The following is a 22,608-nucleotide window of genomic DNA, read 5'->3' as shown; positions in this document are numbered from 1 at the left end:
TATTGTGTGATCATTTTGTCTAAAGATGCATTTATTGTAAAGTTATCTTTTCTTTGTCTTTTTTTATTTTATTTTTTTTTTTTGCTTTTAAAGAGGGTCGTTTGGAATAAAGACAGTTGTAATCCAAAGGTTCTGTCCCTGTAATGGTGTCCCATGTGCTGTGAAACAAAAACTGGTTTTGACTTTGCAGCTTCAAACAGCTTAGTCTGTACTTCCAGGGAATTTTCAATGCACCTTAAAAGTCTTTCATCCACGTTCATTTGTGCACATTCTTTGTGGACTATTTGTGTTCCATGGGCAGGTTCTTCACCAACACCCATCAGTAGTTGAGACCTCTCTGTACATTATTCAAGCATTCTTTCCTCTGGTTCACAGGCATACAGACATTGATCTGATTCTCTGAAGAGCCATCCAGAGTCTACAAGTGGAGTGAGGAATAGGAATAGGATAAAGTTTTTACACACAGTTGCCATTTGTAAACCCCTTAACCATTGTGTTTCCACCACATTACAGGTAATCCAGTGTGTTGCTACAGTGAAAAGCACCAGCAGTTGTAGTGCATGTCAGTGCAGAATCGAGGAACATGTTCCCAGGACAGTTTGGTCCAAATGCAACTCCAGAGCATTTGATTACTTTAGGAACATGTCTTCTCTCCAGAACAAGTATCCAAAAGCTCAAAGGTGGCAATCATTTTGGCAAGTGCCATTGATTGCAGTCCTCTGATCCATCCAATGTAACATTGGCAGGTTTAAAACTCCTAGGACAGTTTCATCCACTAGACCTCAATAAAAACAGAATCACGTTGCCGCTTTGGTTCATTGCCCAGGTTTACCTTCTCAGTGCGGGTGTGCCACACCAGAACCTGAAAGAAACAATTGAAAACCTGAGAGCATGCAAAAGGATGCAAAACAAATTGCCATCAATTATTTCAGAATTTTGGGATCTGGAGGAAAGGTTTGCTGAAAACAAAACATGCAAAGCACATACAAACAAACAAAAGAACAGGGAAAATAAGGACCATCTTAGTTTGTTCTCTCCAGTGTTGGGTGTAATGCATTACTAAGTAATTAATTACTGTAATGAAATTATTTTTTCATTGAAAAAAGTAAGGGATTACTCTTAATTTTTCAGTAATTTAATTAGTTACTTCTGATGTAACTGTTAAATACTGTATATATTAGAACAATTCTATATAAAACAAAAGTGAATTTAAAATCGAACTAAATAGTTTTCTAATGTAACGCTGCCCCCCTAAATTCTTTGGCCAGTTCATGAGTAATTTGATTTTATATGATTTATTTGAAAGAATTAAAAGATCAGTTTCATGTCTACCCTTGTATTTTGCATCTGGTTGAGGTTGATAAGGGTTTAAGAATGTAATAAGTAATGCAATTACTTTTCAGACAGAGGAATTTGTACAGTAATCTAATTACACTGTAGAAGATGTAATTAGTAGTTAGTAATTTGATGGTGCTTGAAGGATGCTGGAATGCGATTTCTCATAGACTCCTTGGCCTATTAAACGTCTTAATTATATCAGGCTGAGCCAATGCAGTGAACAAATGTGGTTAAATGGCCGCACCCAGGTGTGACGCGTCAGTTCCCAAACACATGGCACTGGAAATTGGCTATTTAGCAGAACCATTAGAGATTAAAAAAAAAAAAAACAATAGGTGCATTGTGAAGTGGCAACCCAGAAGTAACCCATAGCATGCGGCAGTTGAGTGACAGTGCCTACACAGCCCTACAACAACAAGCATCTCAATGTTAGATACCGTAATATAGAGTATAGTAGCACTAGTAGATACAGTAATAGAGATTATAGATGCGCTGGTCGATACTGTAATGGAGAGTATACGTTACACTCAGTGACCACTTTTTTAGGTTCACCTGTACACCTACTTATTCATGTGATTAATCAGTCAATCGTGTGGCAGCAGTGCAATGATTAAACTCATGCAGATGCAGGTCAGGAGCTTCAGTTAATGTTCACATCAACCATCAAAATGGGGAAAACGTGATCTTAGTGATCTCAACCGTGGCATGATTTTTGGTGCCAGATGGGCTGGTTTGAGTATTTTTGTAACTGCTGATCTCCTGGGATTTTCACGCACAACAGTCTCTAGAGTTTACTCAGAATGGTGCCAAAACAAAAAACATCCAGTAATCGGCAGTTTTGGAGACGGAAACGCCTTGTTGATGAGAGAGATCAACTGAGAATGGCCAGACTGGTTTGAGCTGACAGAAAGGCTTCGGTTACTCAGATAACCCCTCTGTACCATTGTAGTGAGCAGAATAGCAACTCAGAATGCACAACACGTCGAACCTTGAGGTGGATGAGCTACAACAGCAGAAGACCTTGTCGGGTTCCACTTCTGTCAGCCAAGAACAGAAAGCTGAGGCTGCAGTGGGCACAGGCTCGCCAAAACTTGACAGTTAAAGACTGTATAGCCTGGTCTGATGAATCTCGACTTCTACTGAGGCACAGAGATAGTAGGCCCACGGCACCTTCAGCTTTCTGTTCTTGGCTGACAGAGGTGGAAACTGATGAGGTCTTTTACTGTTCTAACCCATTCGCCTTAAGGTTTGACATGTTGTGCATTCTGAGATGCTATTATGCTCATTATAATTGTACAGAGGGGTTATCTGAGTTACTGTAGCCTTTCTGTCAGCTCGAACCAGCCATTCTCCGTTGACCTCTGTCATCAACAAGGCATTTCCATCCCAGAAAGGATGTTTTTTTTTTTTTTAGTTTTTGGCACCATTCTGAGTAAACTCTGGAGACTGTTGTGCATGAAAATCCCAGGAGATCAGCAGTTACAGAAATACTCAAACTAGCCCATCTGGCACCAAAAATCATGCCACGATTGAAATCACTGAGATCAAATTTTTTCCCCATTCTGGTGGTTGATATAAACATTATTTTGATTTTTTTGCATTACGATTGGCTGATTAGATAATCGCATGAATAATTAGGTGTACAGATGTACCTAATAAAGGGGTCACTGAGTGTAGAGACACTGGTAAATACTAACAGAGCATAGAGGCGCTAGATACTGTAATGAAGCGTATAGAGGCGCTGTTATATACTGTAATGGAGAATATAGAGGTGCTGGTATATACTGTAATGGAGAGTTTAGAGGCGCTGGTGTATACTGTAATGGGGAGTATAGAGGATCTGACATATTCTGTTATGGAGTGTAGAGAGATGCAGGTAAATTCTGTAATAGAATGTAGAAGCGCTGGTAGATACTGTAATAGAGTGTGTAGTGGCTCTGGTGTAATAGAGCGTGTAGATGCACTGGGAGATACTGTAATAGAGCGTATATTAGAGACGCTGGTAGAAACTGTAATAGAGCATGTAGAGGCGCTGTAGACACTAAAATAAGAGAGTATAGAGAGAGTTCCTTGACATCTTGTGTAGGTGTCTAATGCTATGCTTGGCTTTCTACTGATCCCAGCGTTCCCTTGATAGATATTATGAGTGCCAGGGCCCTGTGAGCTGCACAGAACAAGCTCTTGCACTTGTTCTCAGCACAGGGATCAACTGACAGTTTGAGCTAAACAGTTTTAACTGCTGGGCTAAAAGTTTTTACTCAAGTTCTTAGGTGGTTTTTACACTGGGCATGTTTGCTGCAATTGTTCCTGGCGCCCCCTGCAGCATTGGTCTGGTTTCAGACTCAACGCTGTATTTTTTATAAGAGGAAAGCAAATATATAATATATGAGGAATTAGACTCATGTGCCTTTGCTTCCAATGTTGACAATGTAACAGCAACAAATTGGTGTGCTAAGGTTATACGCAATGATATTAGAAGCCAGTGAAGAGGTGTAAAAGCAGCAATCCCCTATAGACTCTGATAATTGTAAATGGATTCCAAGAAAAGGTTATAAAAATGTAAAAAATTGGACTAATCTTAGAGCACTCTGTAGCTATGTATCCATGAGAATATTAGACGTTATACGTATGTAAATTGAGGGCAGATTCATTTCATCATAATTAGTAATGGAAGTCAGCAGTCCTCTCTCTCTCTCTCTCTCTCTCTCTCTCTCTCTCTCTCTCTCTCTCTCTCTCTCTCTCTCTCTCTCTCTCTCTCTCTCTCTCTCTCGTTACTTCTCTGATAGACAGATGATTTGGATAGACAGGGTACAATGGTTTGAGCCAAGTCATTTCAATGACAGTTTAAGGCTCTAAAATATTGAAAGTTCTAAAGTTTGACTAAAGGAGTCAATTTAAGATTGGACTTCCAATAATATTGTTTCTAGGTGTACTTTGTTTATCTTGTATGCAATCTGCACCAGCAGAACACCACAGAAAGCTCTGCAGATTTCTGCAGAATTTGGGCAAATGTCATATACAAAGTTCTACACATCCCCACCCCTTGCATGTTTATTAATGTTTTAGTTCATTTCATAATGCATTCAGCTGCCAATAAGAGTGAACTACTCTCGGCTCCATTTAACCACACATTTCACCAAATTTCAATCCAGCAGAATTTTCCTTCCAAAATCAGTGCAGAAAATGTGAAGAACATTGGTATATTCTGTCATAGCCTTCCTATTTGAGGGTTTCTGTTGAATCTAGGGGCCATTTACACGACAGCTAAAAACGGAAAACTTTTTATGCATTTTGGCTGTTCGTTTACACGACAACGGCGTTTTGGGGCCTGAAAACGCAAACTTTTGAAAACGGGTTCCAAAGTGCAAGTTTTTGAAAATGATGCTGTTATCTTCTCCGTGTAAACATACAAAAACGCGAATATGTGAAAACGACGACATCATGCACACGCGTGTTACGTGTTATATAAAGAATGATGGATTGATAGGCATCAATTTGAGATGTATAATTATCAATATGAATACTGGTGTCGGTGCAAATAACAATAATCAACAGTTTATCCATTTGGAGTGTTTTGTATGAAGGGTAAACATTGTACAGTAGGCATAACCTGCAATTTGAAAATTTTGAAATGAATGTATGGAATCAGATGGTTAAAATGCATTTGTATTTTAAATATTATTTATTTACTTAATTTTATTTGATGTACCTTTACCCTGCAATTCATTCACCCACCGCTTATGTATATAGCCTATAGACAGTGATGTGATGCCATGTACAGTATTCAATGATATGCTTAGAATATGAAAACATGAGGCAGTGAAAATGCATGTTAGATCCAGTGTACACAACACCTCTTTCTCCGTCAAAAGATATCCATTTATCAGAGTTCTGTCTGATATCCAAAACCGGTCAACATCAACAGCTTGTTATGTTAACTTCCTCTCCTACCAGACCAAGAGTCAGCAGGGGGAATACAGAAGACAGGAGACGAAGTGATGGTAAATATGAGAGTTCAGTCTATAGGCATGCACGCGAGTACTTAAAAACAGCGTGCGAGACATTCAAAACTACAATGGCGGACTACAGGACTGTGTTTGTGCTGCTCAAGATTTTGAGTTTATTGACGCTTTTCCAGTAAAGTAATTGTAGTAATAAAGCAATCTCATTGTCCGTCCAGACAAAATTGTTCGATGCTTTTGCCATTTTCATTGTTTGTATTCACCGCTCTGTGGAAGAATGCTTATGTGCACAGGCTCGTAGTGTTTCTTTACAAAGTGACATCGCCAACTACTGGCCTGGCATGCATAATACAGCGTTTTTAGTCGTTTTCGTGGATCTGTGCGAACGGGGACCGTTTTGACAACGTTGTCGTCTGTACGCGAAACATTTCAAAAACGCAAAGGAAAAACATTCAGATTTTAGTACATCGTTGTCGTGTAAACGTACCCTTAGAGAGAGATAAGAATAATGTGAGGAGTTGTGTTGTGGGCAGTGCAAAGGCTGTTGGCACATTGACACCAGTCTGGGAGAATCTGGTCTGTAGGAGCAAGATTTAGACTGACATTAATAAATAGGAGTGTCATCGCACTGGCTTCTGTAAATAAGCCTGTGAATCTCACCCTGTCTATATGCATGTTTGCAATCTCTGTACCAATCAGATTGTCTTTGCCCCTCAGTCACCCCCTTAACTTGTCCTTTATCGTTTCCTCCTCTCTCTGTCTGGCTTTCTTTCTCCCTCTCTGTGCCTGCTCTCCTTGTCACATCCATTTACTCTGATTACACACACACAACCACATAAGCTGAACTCCCAACCCGGGATCACTGCCCCTAATTTCCAAGTGCACGATGGGAGTTGGCCATATTGTCCTGCCCACAGACTTGGTCACTGTCATCTGCTAGGGAGCCTCTAGAATGCTTCTACAAATGTGACCTTTCCTAAAGACGTCTCTGGCAGTGCTTCATTTGGCCAGACGCCCTCTCACACCCATCTGTTGATGATGACAAGGAAGAACAGACCTAAAGTATAACTGCTGGCACTAGCCATCTCCACTTCCCTTTGTTTACTTCCATAATAGTGTCCACATACAATATGTGAATGCTTATTTGGACAACAGCCATAAAAATAGGTACAGTATATAAAACTCCCACTTGCGCAAGAAGCAACTCACACTTCTCTGTAACTGTCAGTGCCCCTTCCATTACATTTACTGCCATCCAAGAGATGCGATATCTATACCTGGCATGGAATTGTACTGCAGGAATGACCCTGCACTTTCTGAAGTGCATGTACAGTGCGCACATTGATGCAAAATGATGCTTCATTAGAATCATATACTGCTCTTGCTGGTGTTAGTGATTAGTGGAATTGTCAGCCCTGCTAATAGTCACTATTAATAACCCAGAGCAGCTACCATTAGGGTAATTGGGTGATAATGATGATGGCAATAGCTGTGACGTGCAGTACAGGGAGAAGGGAGCATTTTGACACATAAGGTGAGCAGACTGAAGAGGTTTGAGTTCAACAAGACGCCAGTGCATGAGATAATGGGCCACAGATGAATGAAGGAGCTTTTTTAATCAGACCTGGTCAAGTGCATAGTTTTTCAATTTCAAGCGCGCTTTGCCAGTTCTATCCCTGTATGCAATATTGCACTATAGTCACAAGAACAGACCGGAGTACAAGAAGCCATATTTTCAAAGCTGCGCCAAAAGGTGGAGTTGAGCCTTGGTGCCCTAACTAATATCTCAGGCCAAAAATCAAGGAGCTATTATGATGATGTAGTAGAGATCTACTTTTCTGCTAATTTTAGTGCAAACCCTACCCTAACACACTTGTCAAAACCTTGATTATCTGGCTGGGGGCTGTTGGGTTATAAATGGATCTAAACTCAGCAGGAAGGTAGATCTCCAAGAGCAAGACAGAGCACCACTGGAGTAAATGAACATCAAAAACTGCAAATACTTGCTGCAAGAATGTTTCAATGTATCTTATATTCCATGCTGATGATGACTGCAAACTGTTTTACTGACCTGGGTACAGTTGTGGGCTTTTGGCTCCAGTTCCTCCACCTTTGTGATCTGCTTGAGGAAATCAGACTCCTGCATACCTGGTTTGGCTCCTCTCCTCTTGAAGAGGGCACGTGGGTTTGACAGGATCACTTGCAGGTTCACCGCAAAGCCTGCCAAATGATAAGAGAGAAAATTTAAAAACTTTTCTCTCTAGCCACTTTCACACATGAAACCCGATAAATTGCAGCAAAATTGCAGGACTGCCTTAACTGGTAAATGTACCACCACATCTGCTATTCACACATGCAATGGCTTCCCATCTTTTATCAGTTTTGCTACCATTCACACATCAGCAACAAAATGCCATTATACTCTGTGAGGTCATTTGCCAGAAAAATATACTATGTATACTATGTAGATATTTTATCGTAAGTAACAGAATCACTTACTGCTCCTGTAAGATATCAACAAATTTCTTCATCTGCTCGGACTCAAAGTTGTTAAACATCTCTGTAATAATTTTGTAATTTGCCCATTGCAGACTTCTTTCATCAGCGTGTTGTACGTGACCTAACCACGTGCTCATATTGTAAATGTTACAGCTTTGTTCAAACATAGCATCAAAATGTATCTTCTCCGGTAATGTTACAAATTCTCATTCTGGAAAATTGCCAGAGCTGATTTATCTGTATTTTCCAATTAGTCCTGTTGACACATCACTAAATGGAAAAACAATTTTTTAATTGATTTATCCTGAAAAGGCTGTTTGTTTGAAAGTGTCATATATCAGAGTTTCCTAATCCTTGCCCTGGAGTACCCCAACATTGCACATTTTGAATGTTTCCTTTATTTGATATGTCCAGTGGTTATGTGTTTTAGCTTAAATATTACACCCATTGGGCACAAAAAATGTAATGGAAAATTGTGCTTTAAAGAGAGTGGGAACACTGTCACCACTATGGAAATTTACCCCACAATTGTTTACTTTAACATTCCAAACCTGGAAATATGAAAAAGTGCCATCCAGGTCAAGGAGCATGAAAAATGTATTGTGTTGTGGGTACTTCAGGACCAGGATTGGGAAACACTGTTATTCATTTACATTTACAATTTATAACAATAAAACTCACAATTCATAATCATATACAATATGTATGCGGTTGGCAGAGACTTTTATCCAAAGCGACTAACGGTGCATTTTGAGTATATTGTTTATCAGTTCATGCATTCACTGGCAATTGAACCATGTCCTTGGCATTGCGAACACCGTGGGATGCCAGCTGAGCTACAGGAACTACAAACTACAGCGGATGAGTAACTGTCCAAATACATGCTCTCATTCACTATGTCTTAACTATACACAAATGGAGCCCTGCAGCTCTCAGCTGACTGTATGCATTTCCTCATGGGAGCAGGTTGTATCGTCCCACTGCTGCATATGGGTCAAGGCAAGTTTTATACCATCTTTTCTTTTCTCTTGATGACACCATCGCAGCCACAAAAGAGCAGAAGGACTTTTCAAATTTTTCTGTAGGGAATATCACCCTCTGTTGTGGGCTTTTTATCCTGCACACAGGCTGTTTTCTAGGACGCCAGAGTTCCTGCTAAAACCGCCTGGGCTTCCCTCAATCCGCAGAGGCGAATTCACGATAGCAATTCATGTACGTCTGATCTCTAGCTAACTGTGTCTGATCTCAGCTAACTAAGTTACAAGGTTTCTCTCCCTCAGATCGACATACATACTGTCAAGGTTTAGTTGATGGCCAGCCAACTTTCTCCTTTTGATCTATTTTTTCTTCTTCTTCTTTTTTAATGACTGTGTTGCCTTTTGATGCCACCGTAAGAGTATTGGGGAAATTATGGAAGAACCCATGTTCCGAGTGCCTGTAACATGGCTTTGATACTGCTCAGGAGCCGGACATGTTTTTGTTGTTACACCAACAGTGCTGCAGGGACCATCTACTGAGGATGCGCTGTTGAGTCAAAGGCATAAACCACGTTGCAAGCCCACGGCTACATGCAAAATTCACATCCTGTTTGTGACGCCAACTCCAGGCACTCATGACCCAAAGTGTGCAAAGGTTAGTGTGACTCACGTACACCTTAATCACTGTGTACACCACAGATGCAGCTTTTTGCTACCTTTTATTCTCATGCATAGTCTTTTCACCCCCCTCTTCGCCTAATGCGCAAAACGCAGCTATTGTGTGTTAAAAAGGGTTCCATGTTAAGACAAGCACTTGAGCTCCTCTTCAGGTAATAGCAGTGCTTGAAAGCAAAGAGAGGCAGCTCAGGACCTTTTCTCTGCTATAGTGCTTGCTCTTGGAAGCCGTACTGCAGGAATACTAAATAACCTCATTGTTCTCTCCTTTTGTTCAGGGAGAATTGTGGTAGAGTGGGCGGATTTATTAACCTTAAACAACTCATAGAGCCGGGCGTTTAGTCTACAACAGAGATATGAGGAAGCATACACATTTTGTGAAGTGTGTGTGAAGGTAGATGTACACATTGTCAGGTAAGGCTTGACAATGAGTACATTTTCTCTGATGATAATATTATGGGTGAGTAAACGGGTAAGAATGCAGGCTATAGAAGAGGAGGACTGGAGGAATACGGCCTTGCAGAAAGGAATACAGAGGATAGATTTGAAAGAGATGACACTAACTCTTGTTATTAGAGTTTCATGAAGAGCATAACATCCAGAGGCAGCGCTGGGGTCTGGGGAATTAGGGATTGCTTCAACTATGCAGTCATACTCTGTAGCTTGATCTTTGACGTTCTCTTCATTCCCTTGAGCAGCATACGAGTTCTGCCTCTCTACATTAGAATGTTTTCGACCTGTCAGCATCTTCTTACCCCACCCTTTTTAATGCACTGCCTGAGAGCTCACGTTTGCTAAAAATGCACTGGAAAATTGCAGTATTAAGCTTAAGCAACGGTAGTTTTTGCCAGTTATTGGAAGCATAGTGCGGCTGGTACCCTGTCACATCACTTCTGCCTATAATTACTGGGTTTATGTTTGCCTGAGTGTTATCCTTTCATTCAGAACAGCACCATTATTTTCGTGTTAGCACCCTGCCACCTATGAATGATCAGTGACCTGAGTCCTTCCCTTCTCTGCAAGTACGGTTCACTTGCTTGCTCTCCAAAGCCACCATCCTTTCATAACACACTCTGACAGAATTTGATCTAGTTAGTAGAATTCTCTGGTGTTTCACAGTATTTCTTTTTCCTTCTTAGGGGCCATTCACAACAAACATGTTTTTTTGCATTTGACCATGCTGTTTTTCAAATATTTTTCTGTGTAAACATGCACTAGATGGACATCTTTGACCATTGCGCCACATCTCTGTTTTTTCGGCATCTCACGTAGGGGCACAAAGTTTTTGATATGCTGTATCAAGTAAAAAAGAATGTCAATTGCTAAAAACCCATCTCAAGACACCTGCGCTTTGTTCAGTTCATTGCACTGCATTTAGTTTTTTTTTTTTTTTTTTTTGCGCAATAACGCGTTCGGACTGAACGGCCCCTTAGAGCAGTGGTTCTCCAATGGTTCTCAAAATTTTTGACTCCAAGACCCCCTGTTGACCTAGACAATATTTGAAGTTCTCCGTCCCCCTGAAACTGGGAGTGTCAGTAGATTAAATCACTTAATTGTGATTATTTTCATGATTTTAAACGTTTCAGGAACTATTAGTTTATATGGTTTAGGCCTACATCTTCATGTTTAGCGGTTAAAGCATTTGAATTAAGTTTGAATATTTTAATATAACCTTTTTATTTCATTTTAGGTAATCTTGCGGCCCATTTTTAAGTTTGCTGAGGCCCTCTAGTGGGCCTTGGTCCCCTGTTAGGGAACCACTGCCTTAGAGAATGTTTGCATGGCCTCTCTTTCGAAACTGCTTCCCCAAACTTCCTGAAGCCAGTTTTACATACTTTATGGCTTTTGAAATGTGACTTCAGTGAGGAACATTCTGTACAGTATCAACATGACCAAACTGCAAAGTCCCATCTGAGCAGTCAAGCTGCTGCTCTCACTGGTGATATGGTATCATGTGGGCAGAACATTCCTCCAGACTCAAGAAAAGATGGACAGAGCTATGAGTGGTGGTAGTTCAATAATAGTAGTTCAATAATATTAGATACAATTGAGAGTTCTTGTGGTGAAACCTGAAGACCTAATGCTCCAGCTAATGTTGTTTTGTACTCTCAAATGCTTTTAAAACATTCACAGTAATGGCGGTGATGTAATGGGTCAGAACTCTACAAATGTCTTTCATCGGGTCAGTTGATGGAAAATTTGAACTGGTATTGGTTCCTGTAGCAAAACTAGTAGACCATTGTGCTTGCAATGCCAAGGTCATGGGTTTGATTCCTGGAAAACACACATTATGCAAAAAATGCACACCTTGAATGCACTGTAAATGGCTTTGGATAAAAGCATCTGCAAAATGAATAAATATAATGTAAATGGCAGGTGTTAGACAAGAGATTTTCAAGCAATAATAAATCACACACTTGTTTGTGCTTAATCTGTAATACTAAACCTGCTATTAATAAACACAGCAAGAAAATGAAGAGTATGACAGTGCACTGAATCTCCCCTTTATGAACTTGCAGAAATGCAAAGGATTTTGTTGTCTAGTTGTCTTTTATTCAAACATGTCACATTGTTTTTCCTGATTAGATTAAAACTATTGGATCATAAGGATTTTTATACACCATTGTCAGTCTTTCTTTTTATAATAATCAGCAAACAAATCATCATATAGTGGTGTTTTGGGTACTTTGATATGATGAATGGGCAAAAATGTATGTTGCGTGTACTTAAATCAGAAAATAGAGAGATCTTAAAGGTGTCTTACCTGCCATGTCAATTGCAAATGGTCTGTCTGCCCTCCAGCCTGTGTACCAACCGACCACTTTGCCCTTCTCCACCAGGGGACGCTCGTACCTCCGGCCTCCAACAAGTCCTACTGGCCACACTGACACTCTCCTGGTTGACCGCATCTGAACAGCAAGCCACAAAGACAAGTGTCATCAAGGTCTGCATTGAAAAAAGAAAAAAAAAACTACACAAACTTGCTTTTTGTGGGCTAACAGAGTTTTCTGCCACTCATAGTGATTCTTTATTTTGATACCTAATATTTTCTCCGTTATTATACAATAGTTAGTTAACTAACTATTGTGCAACTATTGTATAGTTAAAGTCCATTCTGAGAGTGCTTGAGTGATATTTCTCAACTATTTTTAGGAGCTAGTGTAGTAAAATCACACACCACTTGCTCATGTTCAACATAAATCCATCCACTTGCAATCTGATGGAGACAGCACACATTTCTCATCAGTATAATAAACACTATCATATCTGATTGAACCACCCATCAACACAGAAACTGTCATTTTTGACAAGAAAGCATCTTTCTTGAAGAAATTTAAACATCCTACTGCTGAAAGTATCTCCATACCTTGACAGGGAATAAAAGCTATTTGTCTCTGTGGAAACAAGAACCACTGAGTAATTTCTCCAACAAATGGTCAGAGTTGCCTTTGAATATTTAATGGTTGTACTATTTATGTGAGTGCTGTATGCAGCAGGGTGATGTGTCTGTGGCTGGTGACCCTGAGCATTGGACAAGCTTTGAAGCTAAAACTGCCCCTTCAGCTGTATGTTTCTAATGCCTAGCTGCCTCCTCTTCTCCAGCGGACTTTTCAAAGGCTCTATCTCCATAATGGTGCTCTTAAAATGTAACACAGCTCAAAGGCAAATAATTCTCTATTGCAGAGGATGTCATCTGCAGATGCCAATCGTCCTTTTGCGTTCGAGATGATAACAAAGGCAACATGCACAGCCATCAAACGCAATGCCATATTCACTGCCCTTTGAATTGAGCTCTCAAGCTAAGGGTGGCTGTGAAAAGGCATCTGTATTTGGCAGTTTTTGTGACCCGCACATTTTCCTGCAGGGACAGGGGATGAGAAAATCTGGCCCTACTTTGACAACACAGCGCAGAGAAATACATTTGTATTAGAGGTGTGCGCTCAGCATCTTTAGAGAGGCAAAATCACCTTCGAAATCAAAACTCAACACGCTGTCAGACAGTTCCATAGAGAACTCAAACAACACAACAACAAAATTGGATCTAGTGAGGGAATATACTTGCGGAGAGAGACAAGTTACTGAAAACATAACTGCCATATCACATTATAGTTTCGAATGGTGCTTGCCATCAATATATGCTTAAATACAGAATTAGTTTTTTTTTTTTTTTTTGTGATGTGAGTTCAGCACCCATAAAAACTACAGGAGAAGTGATTTTCCTGCAGTCTGCAGTAGCGTGCAGGCCTGTAAGTGAGTGCATACTTTGTTGCTGTTGAACAAATTAGATCCTGTTCACAGGATGTTGTAGTATTGCGTTGCACCATTTTGTAATTGCATGTGTAGTGTCAGGCAGTCCTGATGTAATTTTGGTTTAAAAGTAGGGTAAATACAGGTAAAGTGGGACACTTTTTGATAATTTGCCATTATAAAATCTAATCTAAATGGCTACAACACTGTCATTTCATACTAGTTTAGGACTAGTTTAGTCAACTTAATGCTGATTTATTGTAGTGGAATAATATACACATTATGAAATATGATTAGGTGTCAGTGTCCCACTTTACCTATATTCAGCCTACTTAAAGTCCTCAAAACCAATATTCTTAACATTGATGCAGAAGCATCAGCCCTTGTTATCTTATTCGTGTAAAGCCTTGCGAGTATACTTATATGAGCCCGCTGTGCACGAGGCACTTAACACAAACCTTTCTTTTTCATTATTATGCCTACACTTCTCCTCAAGCATATGCCTTCAGCACATGGCTATCATTCGCTTAAGGCACAACTCTCACTTCAGGTGCAGGAAACAATGAGAGAAGGAAGATGGCTGAGCATCTAGCACTTTTGAGGCAATCTGGTCTCATAGAATCACGTTACTATACCTAAATTGCAAAATTATTTTTTCATGGCTCGTCGTATGTATAGCATCAGTTTCCTGGTTAAATAAACATTTGAGGTGGTAAAACAAAAATGACTTGTATTCCCTTTCACACAAATTTTACACCGATTAAAATGGCAGAATATCATAAACACGTACTTTTCACCTTGTTCCTCACACAATGCTATTTTAAGACACCCACTGTAGCGTATTGCTTAGGTGAAATATTTTAACACTTGCATTACATAACCAATATTATTCAAGTGCAATCAAATTGTGTGGCAACTCAACTGAGAGCATTGCACTTGCAATGTAAAGGAATGCTGTCATGACATTAGCATTTAGGTTTAGGTTTAGGGTAGGGAGTTAGGTTTTGTTGATTTAAAACTTGAAACCGCATTAACCTTAAAAAAACCTCATCTGTTGGCAGAACATTTAACTCGGTTGTAGTGACACACAGTGGACATTTCACCTCGAAACCACAGTGACACCTGTAATGACCCACGTAATGTGATTTTGCAAAAATGTTGCCAAATTCACGTAAATTTCCACTGCAACTGATCTTCAATGAACCCTTGAGGGCCCACATCAGACATCTTGTCTTTCTCCACTGGCTGCCAGTGGCTGATCAGATCAAGTTCAAGGCATTGATACTTGCATGAAAAGCCACACAACAAGAAGATCTGCACCCTCCTACCTACATTAATTTTTGAAAGTCACTCAATTTCTTCCGACATCGGTGGCCTTTGAGGGAGTTGCACCTCATGGTATCACAATAAGGAGCAAATTGCTGTCCAGAACTTTCACATCCACTGTCTCTTCTTGGTGGAATGATCTTCATCAAAGCAGCTGAAGACACATCTATTACAAGAGTACTTGATACATGACCATTAATGCTTACTATATAAAAAAGGTTTTCTACAGTTTCACTTTTGCTCTTCTATGCAACTTTGGAAAGCTGCTTTAAAGTTACTGTTTTAGTAGGATGAACTGCTTGAGATTCATTGGAAATTTTCTTTGGAATAATAAAGTCTTCTTAATGAATAAATGAGAATGTTTTGCTTAAGGTTTTCCTGTGTCATTAATATTTCTCTTTATCAAACACTGGTTGTTGTAAGTTGTAAGTGACCATAGAGCTTTCATCGTAGAGCTGTATAATGTGTTTGTGTTCAGCAGTGCAATGGTCATAAGCGCACTGACACAACCCTCACCCCCTCAGGGGCTGTTCCATGTGTTCATCTAAATGTCCAGCTGTGTTCTGAAGAAATGGAGAGAGGGAGAGAAAAAGAAGTAGAGGGAGGGAAGGACGCACAAAGCAAGCATTGAAGCATGGATTCAGCTGGAGAAAAGCAGAGGTAAAAGAAGAGAATAATTGATGATAAATGAGACAATGAACTATAGGTGCAGGAATTGGACAACAGCCAATGGGAGAAAATAATTTTGTTATAATGCAGAGCAGGAAACTGAAAGAAATCAGGAGTTGCTGAATGGGATCTATACACCTCAAACCACTAACGTGGGTTACCTTGTGCCCTTTTTATGCAACCAGTCAGCATATACAGTAAAGGAAAGATGTATTCAGAGTTTGGACATCAGACAAAGGAAGAGTTCATCTCAAAATGAAAATTGTGGCATTATTTTTTCACCCCCATGTTGTTCCAAACCATACGCTCTTAAGTGCTTTTCCACCATCAGGCCTGAACATGGTGAGTGACATTTCCATTAGCATTTCCACTTCAGCACGATTTGGTACGGTACAATGACAAACCATTTCCGACTCTTCATTCTCGGTATAATTAGCAAGCTGTACTCAGGACAGTGGAACGGTTTTAGTGGAGTGGCAACTCACGATGATGACGTCATTTGCCTAGTCAGTCCATTCTAATCCTGATTTCGCAACAGCACAATGGAAAAAGAAACTGTAACCATGTTAACAAGCCCAGAATGGAACGGTCGGCAAGGTCCAACACATTCTGCCCAATAGAGGAAAAACATCTATTTTTATCTGTGGAACAAAAAAGGAGCATTTTTGAATAATCTTTTCCATACATTGACAGTTCATAGTGATCATGGCTATCAAGTTCCAAAAATGACCAAAAAACATAGTTAAAGAATAATTGAAGAAGTCCAAATGTGCTATATTCAGGTTCTTCTGAAGCCACACAATAGATTTGTGTTAGGAACACAGCAAAATTATGTCATTATTCATGGAAAATCTTCTCCTCCAATGCAGCCTTCAAATCTCATTCTCCATCTCTCATATTAAAAAACAGTGCAAAATACACAAGAACCAATACCATTTTGGTGCCAGTGACTTCAAACGTACCGTGATGCTTCAAAAGGCAATTTTTTTTTTTTTTTTTTTTTTAATCTAAATGGAATTGTGAATGAGATTTCAGAGCTTCTGCAAAGGAAGATTATAATTTTCAGTCTGTTCTTTATACAAAACCCTATCATAAGGTTTTTAGAAGATGCAGAATATTCGTATGGAAAAATGTCATGGTGCTTATATTTTTTGGAGCTTTACAGCTGTTGTCTCTATGGAAAAAAGCTTTATGAAGATTCTTCAAAAATGTTTAATGTTCCACTGAAAAATCACAGCATATGGATCTATACCGACATGGAAATAATGACAGGTTTTTCATTTTTGGGTGAACTATTTTTTAATTCCATTGACTATAATCCCAAATGATTTACCCAGGCCAACATCCAAAGATAACTGAAGAATGATTCCTGAAAAAGTGTGTACACCTTTTGAAATGAATGCCATGTCTGAGTGCAATCCAAAAAAACTCAACCCTTCTCAAATAACTATTTTGAGGTATCTCTCCTCACATCACACCACCATGTTATCTGTTTCGTCCATCATCCTCAGACAACCGTTTACAGGTACAAATTCTAATTTCCTGGCTGTCAGGTCACTCTGTTGTTTCTCTTTGACTTCCACTGCCTTAAAGTGGGTTAATTCACTCTGCTTGGCTACGCAGTGTACTGGGTTGTCGCCTTCATTTCGGTGCATGAACAACTGCGCATTTAGAGCCTCATTAGGAATAGATGGCATGATTAAACACAACATATGAATATCCACAGGGACAAATGTCTGCACCTGGTTTCAAGAAAGAGAATCACCTGAAAAGGTTTACAGGGCAAACACAGTAATGACACTGAGTTTTGTCCGTACAACACCAACCCTCCCACTCTGCGATGTATAAACCTATAAAATCCCCCACACTTCTCATTCATAACTAATAATAACAACAGCAACCAAAGAACTGACACAATTGCTCCACTATTCTCAGGTGTCATAGATGCTGTAGTCCCCAGTTTGTTGAGAGAAATACAATACAATGTCCTTGGTTTCTGTAAGATTAGAGGTTATATGAATGTGTAGTATGCTCACACTTAACATAAATAAATACTAAGCAACTATTGTGTGCATGCCATCTATTCCAAATATGATTCATCCAGCTTTTTTGATCACACTTTAGGTTTGTTACTATGTGGTTATGAGAGCAGTAGCTATACTGAGTTACTGAGTTACTGTTTTGGCTATTGCAAATGTACAGTAATAAATAGGGCATGGACACTGTAAATTGTTAAAAAAAAATCATTTCTAGCCTTCCTACATCTCTAATCGGAGTATTTTTGTCTCAGTAAGTCGCATTTACCTCTTCAAATAACTCAAGGCTGTAAGTGTTATCATCATCCGCGAAAAACACTACTCCTTTATCTTTGGAGGTGCGGTGTCCTCTCAGCCAGCCGAGCGCTGCGTTCCTCTGCTCGGTCGCGCGGGGCATCCCCGTGCGCTTGAACCTGCGCGGGGTGAACACGTTCAGATGGGTGCATCGCAGCCCGGACCGGGCGAGAAACCGCGAAACCAGCTCCGTATGCGAGTTCGAGTCCTCCACCACGATCCAGTGAAACTGCGGAACCTGGCGGAACGTGTTGGCCAGGCGCGTGAGTTCTGCTTTCTGCACCGCTCTGCTGTAAGTGGGAGTGATGGCGTAAATGACAGGGAGAGATGTGCCGTTACTCCCGAACCCGCTGCTGCTCCGAGTCGCCCTGACGTCCTGCTGCCGCTGCTGGACAGTTCCCATCCGAGAGAAATAGAAGCTCGCCGTGTTCCGAACAGACGATCTTTTCGTGTCGATGTCGATCACGATGATCACTATCAAAATCCACGGGAGAAGAATGAAAAAGCGACTGTAGAAGATGGATTTCATTGTGCCCAAGGAAACAGCGCTGCTTAATTTGTAGAATTAATAGTCCACCTCAGAAGGGGTTGATTTAATAGAAGACATTCAGAGACTGCCGCGATTTATCCGTTGTTACACATTTGCGCTGGAGGGTCGATTATTGTAATATTACAGATTATTCATTTCAAACGCGTTTAGCTTTATTTAACTTCCTTTTAAACTGCGTTTTTAAGCCAGGGTACGCAGTCCTCACTTGGCATTTAAACTTCCCATTCCTGTGAATGAATCCTAACGGCGTTCTCGCGATCGCGTCCCGTCCTGCGCGAGTGAAGAGTCGGCTCCCTGAGATGATGCTCCGGAGACTTCTAACGGTAAGCGCAGAAAGCAGTGGTAAATATAACAACAGGTCATTGTTTTCGTTTCACGCATAGCTTGGAGTCAATAAAACATATATTAGGCGTAGTTGTCGTTTTTATTAATAATCAAAAGGCTGATTCTGAATGATGTAACTGAGCTGATGGTCCGACAGACGCTGCTGTGGTCCGCTGAAATGAGCAAGACGCTGAGACTACAGACTGAGATTTCACCCTCGTCACTTGCGCACTGGCAAGCAGAGAGGGAGAGAGGAACGACCTGTACGTAAAGAGTCGAGGAGTATCTGATTTTGCAGTTGTTCATTGTCATTATGGCCAACATTTACTACACGACATGTGGAATTTACTATGATAAAGACCACATTGTCTTATCAAACACTACTGTTTCAGATGACTTGGGTTCTAAAAAGACTATGTGTAAACTGTTCAGCTGACATTCATCAAATGCAAAAAAAAAAAAAAAAAGAAATTATTGGATAGCCTAATAATAATAATTTGTGAATTTCAGGTTATCACCATTATTAAATATAATTTTCGTTTTTTTAAGGAAAAGGATTACATTATAGATACATCAGGGGTAATGCAGTAAAACAATACTGGATATTTAAAAAGGTGTGAATCTTAGAACATGAACATCATAAACCAGAGCTGACATTTCTGAACATCTATAGGCCTGTACTTTGAAAGAAATCACACTAACTAAAGCATAAGGGGTTACAATAAGGTTCATTTGTGAACATTAGTTAATATGAACTAACAATAAAAAATACTTTTGCATCATTTATTAATCTTGGTTCATGTTCATTTTAACATATAGGCTACCAAAAAAATTTTTTAATCCAAAATTGCATTTGTTAACATTATTTAATGCACTAAGAACTAACATGAAAAAATGAACAATTGTATTTCTATTAAAGCTAGTTCACCCAAAAATGAAAATTCTCACATCGTTTACTCACCCTCATGCCATCCCAGATGTGTATGTCTTTCTTTCTTCTGCTGAACACAAATTAAGATTTTTAGAAGAATATCTCAGCTCTGTAGGTCCATACAATGGAAGTGAATGGTGATCAGACCTTTGTAGCTCCAAATATCACATAAAGGAAACATAAAAGTAATCCATAAGACTCCAGTGGTTAATTCCTTGTCTTCAGAAGCGATATAATAGATGTTGCTGAGAAACAGATCAAAATTAAGTCCTTTTTTACTCTAAATCTACACTTTCACTTTAACATCTAAAAGTCACATGTAGTGCCTGTTTAGTTTCACTTTCTCATCTGAAAGTGAAAGTGGAAATTTTTCATCACCTACTCACTCTCCTGTTGTTCCAGACATATATGCATTTCTCCCTTTATTCACTCCATTTAATCTTTTTTTTTTTCATACAATGAAAATAAATGGTGACTGAGGCTAACGTTCTGCCCAACATTTTCTTGTGTTACATGGAAGAAAGTAAGTCATAGGGGTTTGGAACAACTTTAGGGTATGTAAATCATGACAGAATTTTCATTTTTATCCAAAATATCTTGATGGATTACTGTAAAGACCAACATGGCAATTTAGTAGTTTGAACAATCGACATTGTAATCAAAATGGCTGACACATTGCCTGCAGGCTTGCGATGTTCATTTCAGTGCTGGCTTGTCTATTTGACTGTTTTGCGTCTCCATTCTCAGAACGGTGACAGCTATGTATTGTGACATCCAACCTTGTCCTCCCTTCCTTGACATGCCACCCCCTGTCAGCACAGACAATGTCAATCCCAGAAACTAGAGGCAACTGTCACAGACTGCTATCTTATTGTGGCAAATCTTTTGTTGCAAAAGACTTAGTGGCTATAGTGCATTTCTTTGCATCTGGATTCTGGAATGAAAGAGAAGAACTATGAAGTTATGACCTGTTTGTTAGAGAAACAAGCTAAATGTCTTTAATGGAATTGATCCAAGGTGAACTGTTCTATGGATCAAGTGTCTTTTAGATTTGTGAGAAGTAAGAAAATGAGATGTGATGGAATAATGAGGATTTATGCTTGTACAGAAACTCTTTTACTCACTTAAAGGAGGAGAATGGTGGTAAAACACATGCTTTTTTTTCTCTCATTCTAATCTAGTAATCCCCCATCTTTTTTCACGCTGATGACGCTATGCAGGAGAGCATGGACTGGACTGTTTAATAGCTTTCAGGGAGGGGGTGAAGGAAAAGGAAAGCTGTTTATTGATGGAGACATATCCTTTCAATACTCATGCTTGCTGTTAGAGCCTACAGAATGCAATAACAACTAATTAAAGCAATGTCCCATGAAAATAGATCACAGTGTAACTAGATTAAACGATAATTTAGGTCTCAATTCAATAAGAGTGAGGCAAAGCAATTTAGATGCACACAATAAAAAGGAAATAGAGAATGCATTTGTCAACACAATTTGCATAGAAATGACATTTCATTACTTTCCATTATTGTGTGAATTTTGCTTGAGCCAATACATTTTCTCAGCATAACTCAATGGAATCAATTGTACTCTGCAGTTAAAAGAAATCTGTTGCCAATTCTGCCATCATTACAGCAAAATTGCCTTACATAGTTCAATGTTTCCCAATTGTTTTGTTTCTCACAAGCTTTTAAGATCAGCCCAGTTAGCTCAGAAAGAGCACAGGCTTTTAGTGTAAACTGCAGTACTGGTTAAATTCTATATGCCAGGGATGCCAGATCTCTGAATGACAGAATTAACTTTACAATATCTTCCATTCCAACGACACTCAAGGTGCATTCTTGAGAAAACACTTCACTGGAGTATCAATGCATACGATCAACCTCATTTTTTACTTTTGATAATTAGCATCTCTTTAAATTGTATATTCAAGCAACCTCCAATATTCTTTAAAGATACCTGCATTTTAAACAACCATGTGAGCAGAGGAAAAACTTTGCTCCTTTAAAGGGATAGCTCACCCAAAAATCAAACTTCTGTCATCATTTACTCACCCTATAATGTGATTCCAACCCCCTGTGACTTTCTTTCCTCCATTAAACACAAAAGGAGATGTTAGGCAGAATGTTATCCACATCCACCATTCACTTACCTAGCATCTTTTTCCATACAACGAAAGTAAATGGTGACTGAGGCTAACAGGTTTGGAACCACATGAGGGTGAGTAAATGATGGCAGAATTTTCATTTTTGGGTGAACTGTCCCCTTTAACCACTGAATAAACACACCTGAATTCGAACACAGCAACAGGATGAATATGTGCTGTAATAACCTTGAATCTGACTGAATATCTGCTGTGGGATTGATTTACATAACAAAAGAAGTCTCTGAGAGCTCAGTCACAAGTAAATAGACCCAAAGCAGTAATGGGGCATTTCACCAGCCACATATCACAACTACATTGATAGATGATGACACTCTATCCAACCCTACATCAAAGGTATGAGCTCCCTGATAATCATGTATTATTAGCACCTGTGAAACCAAAAGGCTCTCTCACACTGTGGCTGACTTAAGCAATTAGCTGGCGGATCTTCAGAGATACTAAGCTCGGTTGTGTTTAGTAGCACGCACAGCATGTTAATTGTCCCCTGGCACTAGAACAGCAGCTCAGTGAAGTAAAGATACACAGCCAGTGAGACCTCCGTCATTGCAGCTTTGTGTTGAAACAATGCACTTTGTCTTCAGTCTGTGGGGCACACATGCAGTAAAAGGTAATT

At 39.6% G+C, this 22,608-nt stretch overlaps 1 protein-coding gene and 1 long non-coding RNA gene across 2 annotated transcripts; one reads left to right on the top strand and one right to left on the bottom strand.

Annotated features, from left to right (window-relative positions):
• Positions 1-2: 2 nt before the first annotated feature.
• Positions 3-19,070, bottom strand: LOC127413513 (galactosylgalactosylxylosylprotein 3-beta-glucuronosyltransferase 2-like). Its single transcript, XM_051650715.1, has 4 exons — positions 17,999-19,070; positions 12,216-12,360; positions 7,372-7,520; positions 3-862 (listed from the first exon to the last, which is right to left on the bottom strand). Exons 1-4 carry the CDS (start codon positions 18,551-18,553, stop codon positions 776-778), a joined length of 936 nt encoding a protein of 311 aa, XP_051506675.1. The 5' UTR covers positions 18,554-19,070; the 3' UTR covers positions 3-775.
• On the top strand, positions 18,782-19,369 carry LOC127413518 (uncharacterized). Its single transcript, XR_007892604.1, has 2 exons — positions 18,782-18,897; positions 19,056-19,369. It is a non-coding gene; the product is annotated as an uncharacterized LOC127413518 (long non-coding RNA).
• Positions 19,370-22,608: the final 3,239 nt, after the last annotated feature.

This window comes from Myxocyprinus asiaticus, chromosome 23, assembly GCF_019703515.2.
Source record: "Myxocyprinus asiaticus isolate MX2 ecotype Aquarium Trade chromosome 23, UBuf_Myxa_2, whole genome shotgun sequence".
Lineage (NCBI taxonomy): Eukaryota > Metazoa > Chordata > Actinopteri > Cypriniformes > Catostomidae > Myxocyprinus > Myxocyprinus asiaticus.
The sequence above is the reverse complement of the archived record's forward strand: the minus strand, read 5'-3'. Positions and strand labels throughout refer to the sequence as shown.